The 12,035-nt window shown below is 37.6% G+C and overlaps 2 protein-coding genes across 10 annotated transcripts in view; one reads left to right on the top strand and one right to left on the bottom strand.

The window, feature by feature from the left end:
- Positions 1-4,360, top strand: part of Igsf10 (immunoglobulin superfamily member 10) — a 29,339-nt gene extending 24,979 nt beyond the window's left edge. Inside the window, exon 8 of the mRNA XM_003476292.4 lies at positions 2,246-4,360. Coding sequence (XP_003476340.2) covers positions 2,246-4,154 — 1,909 coding nt within the window. The 3' untranslated portion in view covers positions 4,155-4,360. The remainder of the gene's footprint in view (positions 1-2,245) is intronic.
- The window catches only part of Med12l (mediator complex subunit 12L), a 276,541-nt gene continuing 268,672 nt past the window's right edge, over positions 4,167-12,035 (bottom strand). For all 9 annotated transcript variants that reach the window (XM_063249179.1, XM_063249183.1, XM_063249180.1 and 6 more), the window contains 2 exons: positions 10,589-10,670; positions 4,167-8,159 (listed from right to left, as the gene is read on the bottom strand). In XM_063249179.1, coding sequence (XP_063105249.1) covers positions 8,107-8,159; positions 10,589-10,670 — 135 coding nt within the window. In that variant the 3' untranslated portion in view covers positions 4,167-8,106. The remainder of the gene's footprint in view (positions 8,160-10,588; positions 10,671-12,035) is intronic.

Here is a 12,035-nt window from a genome sequence, read left to right as displayed (position 1 = left end):
ATTCTCATCACTCTTCTCACAAGATAGTTCTTTTGTTGCCCGGTTTGTCTCTGAGCAGAAGATTTATGTAAAGACACTTCTTCATTTTAGATGCATTCTATCTGCATTTGTATACAGAATTTTACTCAACTCAGAGAGAACTTCCTTCAAAAATAAATTCTCCCAATATGTTTACATATAGCTATATGTCACATACAGCTCTTACATATTACTTCCTTGAAATGCATCAGATTTGGGGTGTGGTGCTGTCACCCTAAGTAGTGGCTGTCAAAGGATAGTCTCTCTGCTAGTAGCATTAGCATTGCCCAATAAGTTTTCAATCAGAGGCCCCTGCTTTTGTTTTCACAATCTGTGTTTCTTCAAGTGACAGCAGTGTACACTAAAATTAGAGGCTGGTTTTCAAACTTAATTGTTCTTAATTAACCTGCAAGGTTGTGCTACAGTGAATTCCTAGATCCCTGGCCAGATCTACTGAATCGCAATCTCTGGAAAGTGAAGCTAGGTAACAAGCTTCATAAATTCAGTCCCACTGACAAAATCCTGACACAAGTGAGAACTGATTAGGGTGGATCCAATCATCTAGCAAACTTTAGTAAAATGGATGCTGAAGCAACACCCATATCATTTGAGTCACACTTTCCAAATGCAATCCAAGCACCAGTATATAAAATCACTCCACAAGTGATTTCAATGTGTGGTTCAGTTTGATAGCTAATGCTTTTAGAAAGCATCAGCAGTAATAATGGCAGGTGGAAGTGTATGTAGCAGTGTGAAAAAACACAAGACTGGCCTGACTTAGGGCTAGTTACTAAATCTGTCAGTGTTTCAGTTGCATAATGAGGGAAATATTTGAAGATTTTAAAAATTAGTACAAAGCAATTGCTAGTCTCCTTTTACTAATGCATCTGTTTTGAAGATTTCACCATGATTTATATGTGAGAGAAATTCTCTTTGCACTTGAGAAAACAAAAAATACCACCAATAGGCCTTAGAATGTTCTACATGCAATACTTTCCAAAACTTTTGTTGGGTAGAAACTAAAAATCATGCAAGGTTGTTTAACTTGCTTAGCAGTTATGCTATGAAAGTCCTCATTTTTGTTTGATCACCTGTTGGAAAAAAGAAACAAAAATTCATGCACATAGATTTTCACCTGTCTCTTTGATCCCATTTCTAGCATCAACTGAATTTCCAGTAGTCTCTGAAAAACTAGATTTAATTTTTTTTTTTAAGATTTAATTTTATAAGGAATGTTCTGCCAGCTGGTGGTGAAATGTAGTAATGGCAGGCTCTGTGACTATAAAGTTCAGGGAAAAAAAGAAATCAATCATTTCACAGCTGTCTATGGAGGATAGATGCTGTCGTAAGTGTCTAATAAGTATTACATTAGCATCCTCAAATAAAATGAAATTCACTTTAAAATTCATTCAGATGACTAATTGTTTTGTTACTAATACCTTTCAAAAGGAATCAGGGAATAATTTTAACATTAAAATTTACGTGAAATTACAGTTTTCTTTACATATATATCACAAAATAATTTTTGTGGGCTCATCAATTTGATACATAGAATGGTCAAGGAAGCCATGGTATCTAGAAGTTCATAAAAAAAGTTCCGCTTGCCACTGAAATGTTTTAAGTCATCATGAAAAGGAGATTCATTTGTAGCCCATGAGATATACACTTGTTTGTGCTAAATTATACCTATATAATTTTATCTTTCAGCAAATGGCTTAAAAAAATTAGCTAGAACTGATTTAAATTTTTACTGCAACTGTTTAAGAAAATGTCCATGAAACTAATCCCGCACATACCCCAAAAGGCAACTATGAGGCGCCAAGATAGGCTAATGAGCTTGATCATTTCATAGTGTTTATGTGCAATGATACATCACATCATATAGTTTTTAATCTAAGATGCACTGTTAAGGCTTGGAGAAGCTAAGCCCATATAAGACAACAACTTATCATATTATACCCCCCAAGTGTGGTTTTTATTTTTTTATTTATTTTTTGTCTTTTTCGGTTTTTTTTTTTTTTTTTTTTTTTTTTTTGGCTTTTTCTTTTTTTATCGGTACAGGGATCGAACTCACGACTGCCTGCTTGCAAGGCAGGCACTTATGCCGCTGAGCTAAATCCCCAGCCCCACAAGTGTGGTTTTAATGTGTCATTTTTAAGTCTTAAAAAAAATACATTTCTCTCACTCCTGACAGCTACACATTCAAATTTGTCTCTTTTCTTCTTAGAATAGGCAATCGTATCCATGTTTACCCAAACGGATCCCTGTTAATTGGTTCAGTAACAGAAAAAGATGGTGGTGACTACTTATGTGTGGCAAGAAACAAAATGGGAGACGATCTGATCCGGATGCATGTGAGCCTGAGGCTAAAACCTGCCAAAATTGACCACAAGCAGCATTTCAAAAAGCAAGTGCTCCACGGTAAAGACTTCCAAGTTGACTGCAAAGCTTCTGGCTCCCCCATGCCTGAGATATCCTGGAGTCTGCCTGATGGAACAATGATAAACAACGCAATGCAAGCTGATGACAGTGGCCATAAGACCAAAAGGTACACCCTTTTCGATAATGGAACCTTGTATTTCAACCAAGTTGGAATTGCAGAAGAAGGAGATTATACTTGCTATGCCCAGAACACCCTAGGAAAGGATGAAATGAAGGTTCACCTGACAGTTGTAACAGCTGTCCCACGAATACGGCAGGCTTACAGGACCACCCTGAGAATCAAAGCAGGGGCTGCAGTCATTCTTGACTGTGAGGTCATTGGGGAACCCAAACCAAAAATATTTTGGCTGTTGCCTTCTAATGACATGATTTCATTCTCCAGTGACAGATACATATTTCATGCAAATGGGTCTTTGTCCATCAACAAAGTGAAACTGCTGGATTCTGGAGAGTATGTATGTGTGGCCCAAAACCCCAGTGGGGATGATACCAAAACGTACAAACTGGATGTTATCCCACAACCTCCACTAATCAATGGTTTGTATAGAAACAAAACTGTTATTAAAGCCACAGCTGTGAGGCACTCCAAAAAACACTTGGATTGCAGAGCTGAAGGGACACCATCTCCTCAAATCATGTGGATCATGCCAGACAATATTTTGCTCACAGCTCCGTACTATGGAAGCAGAATAAAAGTCTATAAAAATGGAACCTTGGAAATTAGGAACCTGAGACTTTCAGATTCAGCTGATTTTGTCTGTGTGGCTAAGAATGAAGGCGGAGAGAGTATGCTGGTGGTACAGTTAGACGTGCTAGAAATGCTGAGAAGACCGACATTCAGAAACCCATTCAATGAAAAAGTAGTTGTCCAGCTTGGAAAGCCCACAGTATTAAATTGCTCTGTTGATGGTAATCCACCACCTGAAATAATCTGGATTCTACCAAACGGCACACAACTTTCTAACGTACCAAAAAATTCTCACTACCTCATAGCAAGCAATGGTTCTTTTATCATCAATAAAACAACTCGAAATAATGCAGGAAAATACCGATGTGCAGCTAAAAATAAAGTTGGATATATTGAGAAATTAATTGTACTAGAAATTGGGCAAAAGCCAGTTATTCTTACATATGCATTAGGGACAGTAAAAAGTGTCAGTGGAGAGTCCCTATCATTGCATTGCATATCGGATGGAATACCTAAGCCAAATGTTAAATGGACTGTACCAAGTGGTTATATAATAGACAGGCCTCAAAGTAATGGGAAATACATATTGCATGAAAACGGCACCTTAGTCATCAAAGAGGCAACAACTTATGACAGAGGACATTATATTTGTAAGGCTCAAAATAGTATTGGTCATGCACTTATTAGTATTCCAGTAATGATTGTGGCCTATCCGCCCCGAATCACAAATCACCCACCCAAGAGCATCCTTACAAGGGAAGGAATGGCCTTCCAGCTCCAGTGTATGGCCCTGGGAATCCCCAAGCCAGAAATTACTTGGGAGATGCCTGGCCACACCCTGCTCTCAAGGACAAGTAAAAGGAGAATCTCTGAAAGTGAGCTGCTGCACCCACAAGGTACCCTGGTCATTCAGAATTCCCAAACATCAGATTCTGGGATATACAAATGTATAGCAAAGAATCCATTTGGCAGTGATTATGCAACAACTTATGTTCAAGTTATATGACAAGAAACAAAGTTAAAATTGAACAGAATCAACATCTGGACTTTATTTTTTCGAAGAAGTTTAATCAAAGGCAGCCATAGGCATGTAAATGAATTTGAATACATTTACAATATTAACTTTACAGTGGACATGCAAAAGTGACATGTAAATAAATGCATTATGAACTGATATTGATTTCTTTAATAAATCCCAACTTAAACTTTTAACTTAAGGCACTTTTATTTTGCCAACAAATAACAAACATTAAGAGAAAATGGTCCACAATAAAGTAACAAATGGCTAATGCACCTGAATTTTCCAGTAACAAATGGAATTTTTTTTTCTTTTACTACCAGTTGCCTAGTATCCATCTTCTATCAATGTTACAAGCATGGCACTCAAAACAGAGACAATGGAAAACATAAATTTGAAGTCATTATGTAAATTTACCAGCTTGACCTATAAATAGTTTGTCATTGGTTTATAAATATTTTGCTAAAACCTTCAGAAAAGAATCAACTTTGATTATGATTTATCATTTGTTCACATTAAAATTTTCCATTGATAGGGAATATAAAATGATTTAATAACTGCATTTAAAAAATAAATGCAGGCCAATTTTTCCACATGTAAAAAGCAACTTGATACCCATACATCATAAAATGTGAAAAGGGGGCTGTTTACATTTTTGTCCAAATACATCCATTAAAAACATTTTTAAAATACAGTGAAACTCCTTTATAACATTAAAATGTAGCTCAGGCACCCCTGGTTGGGAGCTGTGTGTAAAGTTTTCTGGGGAGAAATCTTTGCTTTGTGAGCATTCTTTTCATTAAGTATTAATTTTTATGCAATGATCAAAAGTTTGGGAGAGCCTGGATCTATTATATATAATGAAGTTTCACTGTATTTACATTTTGATTAGTCCTACAAAATGTTGCTTTTTGTAATTGACTATTTATTGCACATGCCTAATTTAACCTAGATTAATTTTGGAAATATTGTATGATTCATCTTTTTTAATTCTAGAGGATGGAACTTTCTAGTGTAATTTCTCAAGCATCTGTCCAACTACTCAACTATTACTTTAAAATTATAGCCTTGTAAATGAAAAACTAAGCTCTAGATTTTGTTCAAATAGCACACGACACAAAACTGAGAGCTCTATTAGCCTTTGTCAGTCATTTAAGATACAGGGAGAACTCTTTTCAATGTGTTTTCATCATACCAACTTTCAGCTGGCCCCATCTGAGGGGCCAGTTGATTACTACTAATCTTACTACCTTATGGCTGCAAGACATCAAAGAACAATCATTGTAGTCATCCCCTTCTATTTCTGGACTCAAAAAAAAAAAAAAAAAAAAAGGCAAGTAAAACAACAAATGCAACCCTGTTAAGAAACAGCCTACGGTGTAATCAGGTACTACGGCTAGGGCAATGGTGGCTAACCTTTTAGAGCTTCCAGTGATAGCCAACTACCTGCTGTGGCATGGGTGCTGCAGGTTCACCACCACTGGTCTAAGGGATTCCAATATCCAGGAATTATGATAGGTATAACTCCATCAGATGTCAAATTCTTATCTTTAAAGGGATCTCAGGCTTGGGTTTTATTCTAAGAAAATCTCCTCTCTGCAACTCATCAAACAAATTACCAGATACTGCTACAAAGCTTTCCGTTGGGAACACTTCAATGCAAACTAATGCATTTACTAAAAAAGAAAAAAAAAATCTGTCAGGGTAGAGAATTAAGTAGGAGGCAGTATGAAGAATAAATTTAAAAACTCCAGTTACTTTCTCTAAATGCTCTGGGGAAAAAATAGCTCTAAGTTTTTTTCTAAGCCTTCCATAGCAACTCAGAATTATAGGCTTTACTATGACTTAGCGTCTTCACCTTAAAAAAAAAAACTAGATACACAACGACAAAGGTATATTCCATAGCTTTCATGTGCAAAATGATTAATAAATTAACTCCTGCAAAATGTAAAGTGCATACAAATGCTATGCAATTATAACACTCATTCTTGAAACAGTATTACTGCTGTTTGCAATATTGAGCTACAAAAATATATGGTTCAAACTGAAAAATGGCATTTTAAATACCAGTAATTCTGGAAACCAACAAGGATAGGACATGCTCACTAGGCACAACATTCACTTTTCAGTTGTTCTGCCAATGAGTCATATTACTTTGAAGTAAGTTAATTTCATGAACTATAAAGATGATTGAGAGAAAAAATGCTGATATACAGATACACCTGAAACTTAAAAGATACATTTTTTGAAAGCAGATATATATTAATTTAGTGAAAAGAATGGTCTTTAATGTTTTGGCAAAGTCTTTTCCAGCCCAGAGTAAACATAAAGTGAGCAGGCTGGAGTGAAATATTTTCACAGTGTACAAAGCAGTTCACATGGATGATGCCACAGCAAAGTAAGCTGACAAGTATTTGAGGTCATTTGCATGAGTCAAACTTTGCAATGAGTAACTCACCTAGGAAGATATAAATTACTTATATAATGACTTGCAAAAGAAATTATCTACTAAAGTCATACTAGCTACGTTTAAAAAAAGTAGTTCTACATGGTTTGCTCATTATAGACAAATCTATTCACAGTATGCTTAACTACATTACGCATAAAATGATATGAAAGAAAAATGAACTAACACAGAACATGGGAAAATATCCCCCACATATGTTTTAAAATGCCCTGCAATTTTCACATTCAAAATTTTATGCATCTAAATCTAAAAAAATATTATATGGAATACTCTTAAGTTACACAAACTGATAATTTACTGTCTTTTTTTACTCTAATAGGAGCAAATTACCACATACTTGAACAAAGTTAAAATAGTTACTATTTCTTTATAATAAATTTGATGTATAATTTACTTTACTTGTGCTTTTTGCACCAATTTATAAATACAGTATATGCAATACATAACCAAGACTGACACCATCAGGAATATTTAAATTCAAAATAGCAAATACTTACCATACAAAATAAACAGCAAATACACCTTTTATGAAAACCAGAGCCCTCTGAACTTTGGTGCCAGAGTCTCTGGAAACCATGTCAAGTTTGAATGTAGAATCTCAGGCCAGCTGCGAGATTTTTTTCTTTTTTTCTGAAATTGGCATAAAGTTCTGGAGAACCTTATGGATAGTCATTTTTGCCAAAATTGGCAGTAAATAAATAGAACAATTCCATTGTTCTTCCAGGCCTTTAGGATTACATGTTGTACCTTCACAAAGATTCTGATCAATGATTTTGTCACTGATAACAAATTCAAATGTAGTTACTTCTAATATGCTTCCACAAATCTTAGGATGGTTTTCACAGAAGCCTTGGTTGAAGTGTTTAGGTAACTAAGCAACAATCTGTTTCAGCACCTTTTGACCACAACAAAAGGAAAAGTCCTATATAAATAAGAACAAAGTTTATAAAGTGCTTATGAAGTCACAAACATTTCAAATTAGAGTGATGCAAATAAATGTCCTTTTCACCGTTACAAGTGAATGCAGAATGAATGGGTCACTTTCCAGTCAAAATCCAACATGACTTTCAAATCAGTAGTTTGGTCCACCACAGTGTTTAAAAAACAAAACAAAACAAAAACCAATTTCATCATTAATGAATACATAAATATTTAAACCCACCATAATTCATTCTTCTGTAAATCTGCTAATCAAAGAAAAAAGCACCAATTTCAAAAGGTCTGCTACCACCTTCTTCCTGGAGTAGGCCAACATGATTCCTCTTTTAAAAACCTGAAGTTGAATGTGACAAAATAAACCACAACTTCTCTTTTACTTTTGTTTAAATATCGTTGTATGAAATTTAGCATAAAGTACGGTAAAATGCAAAAGAACTAAAAGACCAAAGGGACAATTCTAAGATGACTCATAAATGAAATGTGATTTTCTTTTTCTCAGAGCAAACATAAAACTACATGTCTTCTCTTCCAGATTCAGAAGTGTGAAGAATGTCCATAGGGAGCCACTCCTTGCTGTGGCTGATTACCTAATGAGAAAAATAAATTCAAATAAAATTACAGGTATAAATTCATGCTGCAGATAAATGCTTAACTCTTACCACTGCACAGTGACAATATTCTCAGGGACAGGGGAACAGAGCAACTGGCCATAGTATGATCCTAGTCCTAAAAGTTCCTAGTGACACGATTCAAGCATTGCCACTGAATTAATTCTGCAGAGGGGGCAATTCCAACAAAGAACCCTGTATCTGGCAACACAAGGCCTTGGGATTAGGGTGACTGGTCCACCCAAAAGTCTCCCTCTAAACTAAGAAAGAGCCCTATGTTAATTATTAACTGAAAGTTTCATGAAACACTAAAAGTTCTCAGAATGCTTACAGTAGCAAGTTAGCAGTTCTGTGTTATCACTGAAATTGTAATTGGTGAAAATTATCTTGTAGTTTACCAACTGTATGCAAAAGACCACATAATGCATAAGAAAACTGCGTGAGAGCCCATGCATGGACGAGAGTTGATGCTCTGAATGCCAGGGCTGTTCAAGTGTGCACCTATGCATATGTGTGTGTTTGTGTGTGCACATTTGCACAAGCACATGCAGAAAAATGGCAGCAGACACCAAAACAGAAGTAGACACGGCTGAAGAACCTTTTGGAACTGTGCAGTGGCATCAGCTTAGTTGGCATAACTGCTAATACCAAGCAACAGAGTACAGACTGTGGTTAAGAGGTGGACTCTGGAAGACCATCTGAGTTCAAGTCCCAGCTCTGTCCCTTACTGTTAGTTGAATAACCTAGGGGAAATCAGTCGATGTTTCTGTTTTTCAGTTGTTTCCTCATCTATAATATGGGAACAGTAATAATACCTGATTCTCAAGTGGTTGTTAAAGAAATAAGTAAACTAATACATGTAAAGTCACAGTGTTTAGATTCAAGAACGTACTCTGTAAGTAACAGTCACTGCATTTCTTGCAATAAAGAGTAAACCAGCTCCCTCAAAAGGTATTAATACACTAAAATCATACTTAATTCTAAATACTAAAACAAAAACCTCTGCCATAATTCTGCAAAATTATGAACTCTGAAATTAATAAAAATGCCATGAAAATTTAATCATAAACTAGTTTAACACATTGGATCTATTAAACCACAGCCAGGGGAAAAAAAAGGTTGATTTATTTAATTTAACTGAAATTAAATGAAGATATAAGAGAAAAATCTTTTTAAAGAGAAAAAAAGATCTTAGGTATGTCCACTGGTAGAGACACCAAAGTGTGTGTGTATGTGGTGGGGCAGGGGTGGTAGGAAATCAACATACACAGCAGCCAGGCAGAAAACTAATTCAAATCAAGCTGCCCTTGGGCATAAACTGATACCTGTTCTGAAGATATTAATAGGTTACATTACTGTTTTCAACACAAACTGGTCTTCGCTCTGTACTGTAAAAGCACATGACCCGAGGCCCAGAGTAAACCTTCCTAACTGCACAGATGAAAACTGAATTAATTCTGCATGATCTCCAGCACAGTGGCCATGCTGACAGTGGACACACAGTGGCTACCAGAACTTAGGTAACTGGATTTCAAGGCCAGTGTTCTTTGTTTCTCAGAGGGTTCACTACCAATGCTGAAAGGATTGCTGGTCCTGACTGCAGTGCAGAGTGGTCTGAACTGTAGAAACGGACAGCTGCACTACAGCATCAAGGTATGATGAGTAAGGGGCTGCGGGTATGTGCTCTAGAAAGGCAGCAAACTTAAGAGAAAGTAACCCAAACCAGCACAACAGGTAAGACTATCATTAAGAAAACACTTCCCTGCCATCTTCTATGCTGGCAGCAATATAGCAAGGTTTGATTTCTCTGACTCATCAGGCAGGACAGGAAGATGCAGTGGACAGAGTAATCGCCACATAGTCCTGGCCTCCAATACCCAAGACTTTGGGAAGCCACCTAACCTCATTCATCTGTATTAATCAAGGCATTGCCTGGGTACTCCCTGACCATTTCCAGCTTTATGAAAAGGACAGCTGGAGTTGGAAGTGTGGCTCTGTGGTCCAGTACTTGCCAGGCTTGCAGGAGGCCTTGGGTCAGCATCACACTAATAAGACAAGACAAGACAAGACAAGACAAGACAAGACAAGACAAGACAAGACAAGACAAGACAAGTGCAGTTTTACAGGGGTCCCCTGAATGAAAAGGAACAATTCCAGGTTCAGATGGAAGAAACAGGAAAACACTGCTGAATTAAAGGGGGGTGGCAGTGGGTGGGAACCTTTCCAAGAAAAGAGGATTGAATCCTAAACCTTTGGAGACAAGATGCTAACACTGTGGACAAAAGCAAACATGGACATGGTACTATGGAAAACAGCACCACTTTTGAGGGGTCACTACTGTCCTCTGCTTGCTTGCTTTTAATCTCCTGGGAGCCATAAGCTCCTGCTCAGTGACAAATGGTACTTACTAGAAAGCTGCTTCTGGAGCTGCCGCACCAGGGCGGCTGTCTGCTGCTGCTGCTGCGTCTGCTGCAAGCCTTGCCTGGGAAACTGCAATTGCAACAGGAGAAAGGAGGGAAGTCAGCCCATGGCGCCATCACAGGCAGGAACAGGCGAGATCCCGGATCAGACATTCTGCGATGCACTTCACATACATCGAGATAAAAGGGCCATCCGTGTCACACACACCCCGTTGTACATCTGGTAAATTCCTGAAGTGTCCCACTTGTCCAAGAACTCACTTTCAAGATGGTTAGATGGTATTTAATTGAAAAAGTCCTGATACTGGAGTCCATACTCCAAAAGTGCCTGAAAAGCTCAAGGATTGCTGTCATCTTACCCTTCACCAATTTGCTCATGAAATCAATATACTGTGAATAGCTTTTGTTATCAAAATGATAGCTCTCTAGTGAGAAGACTTGTTCAATTCCTATAGACCTTACCTACATGAATAGGGAAAAATACTTGGAAGCACTAAGGGCCAGGCTCACATGAGATTGCCCACCGTATGGAAAATCAGGTTGGCAATACTCATCCTTAGTATGTGGTCATTGCTGGGGCAGGATGAGTGCCAACTTTAGGAGAACGATCTCTCTCTCGGGCCCTGTGCATGAGTGCAGAGGCCGTGGAAAGAATCCACCCTCAGGTACAATATGACTGGCTGGTCTGCTGATTCTATCTGTTCAGTTGAAATAACAAATTGTGACAGTTAATTTTAAAAAATAGTATTTAGTAGAAGCAAAATTACTTTTTGTTAGAATTGGTCATACCAATTTATTTTTCTTTACCTGCAAATGCCAGGCTGTCACTTTCTCCCTTTGCTTTTTTTGATCTCCTCTCCTCCCTTTATTTTTACCTGGCTTTTTCCTGCCATACTAAGGAGGTGTTTCTCAGTCACAGGGACATCAGGATTGTGCCACTGTCACCAGTCTCCTGGTGTGAGGTGCACCCACTGGCTGGTGCCCTTTGCCCTCTGACTTTGAGGGTGAGAAGGGACACTTCCAGGAAGTGGGGAAGGAGCACAGTAAAGCTCTGTTTTACTTTGCCAATTTCCTCCATGTTGGGACTCTGCTGGCTGAGCACCACCCTGAGGCTCCAGGGCAGGAAGGCTGCAACCCTCTGTGGCTCTTCCCTCTTCTGGCTCAGTGGCCTTAGGAGCCATCAGGCCTGTGCCACACTCCCACTTAGTTCCCTTAGTCCTGTTCACATCTTTGAAGAGTTTTGTTTTTATAGGATATTTTCAATTACCTTATATGAATGCAACATCTATTTGTTCCTCAGCTTGCCAATGACAGAAAATAGCCTAGGATTATAAGTAGGGTTGGGTTGCCAGAAAATAAAAATACAAAATACGTAGTTAATGAGGATTATAGATAAACAATGAATATTTTTCTAGTTCTAAGTATGTCTCAAATA

This window comes from Cavia porcellus, unplaced genomic scaffold (assembly GCF_034190915.1).
Source record: "Cavia porcellus strain 051 isolate PalLab524CR breed Dunkin Hartley unplaced genomic scaffold, mCavPor4.1 scaffold_5, whole genome shotgun sequence".
In the NCBI taxonomy this organism is placed as follows: Eukaryota; Metazoa; Chordata; class Mammalia; order Rodentia; family Caviidae; genus Cavia; species Cavia porcellus.
This window is presented reverse-complemented; position numbering and strand designations above follow the sequence as displayed.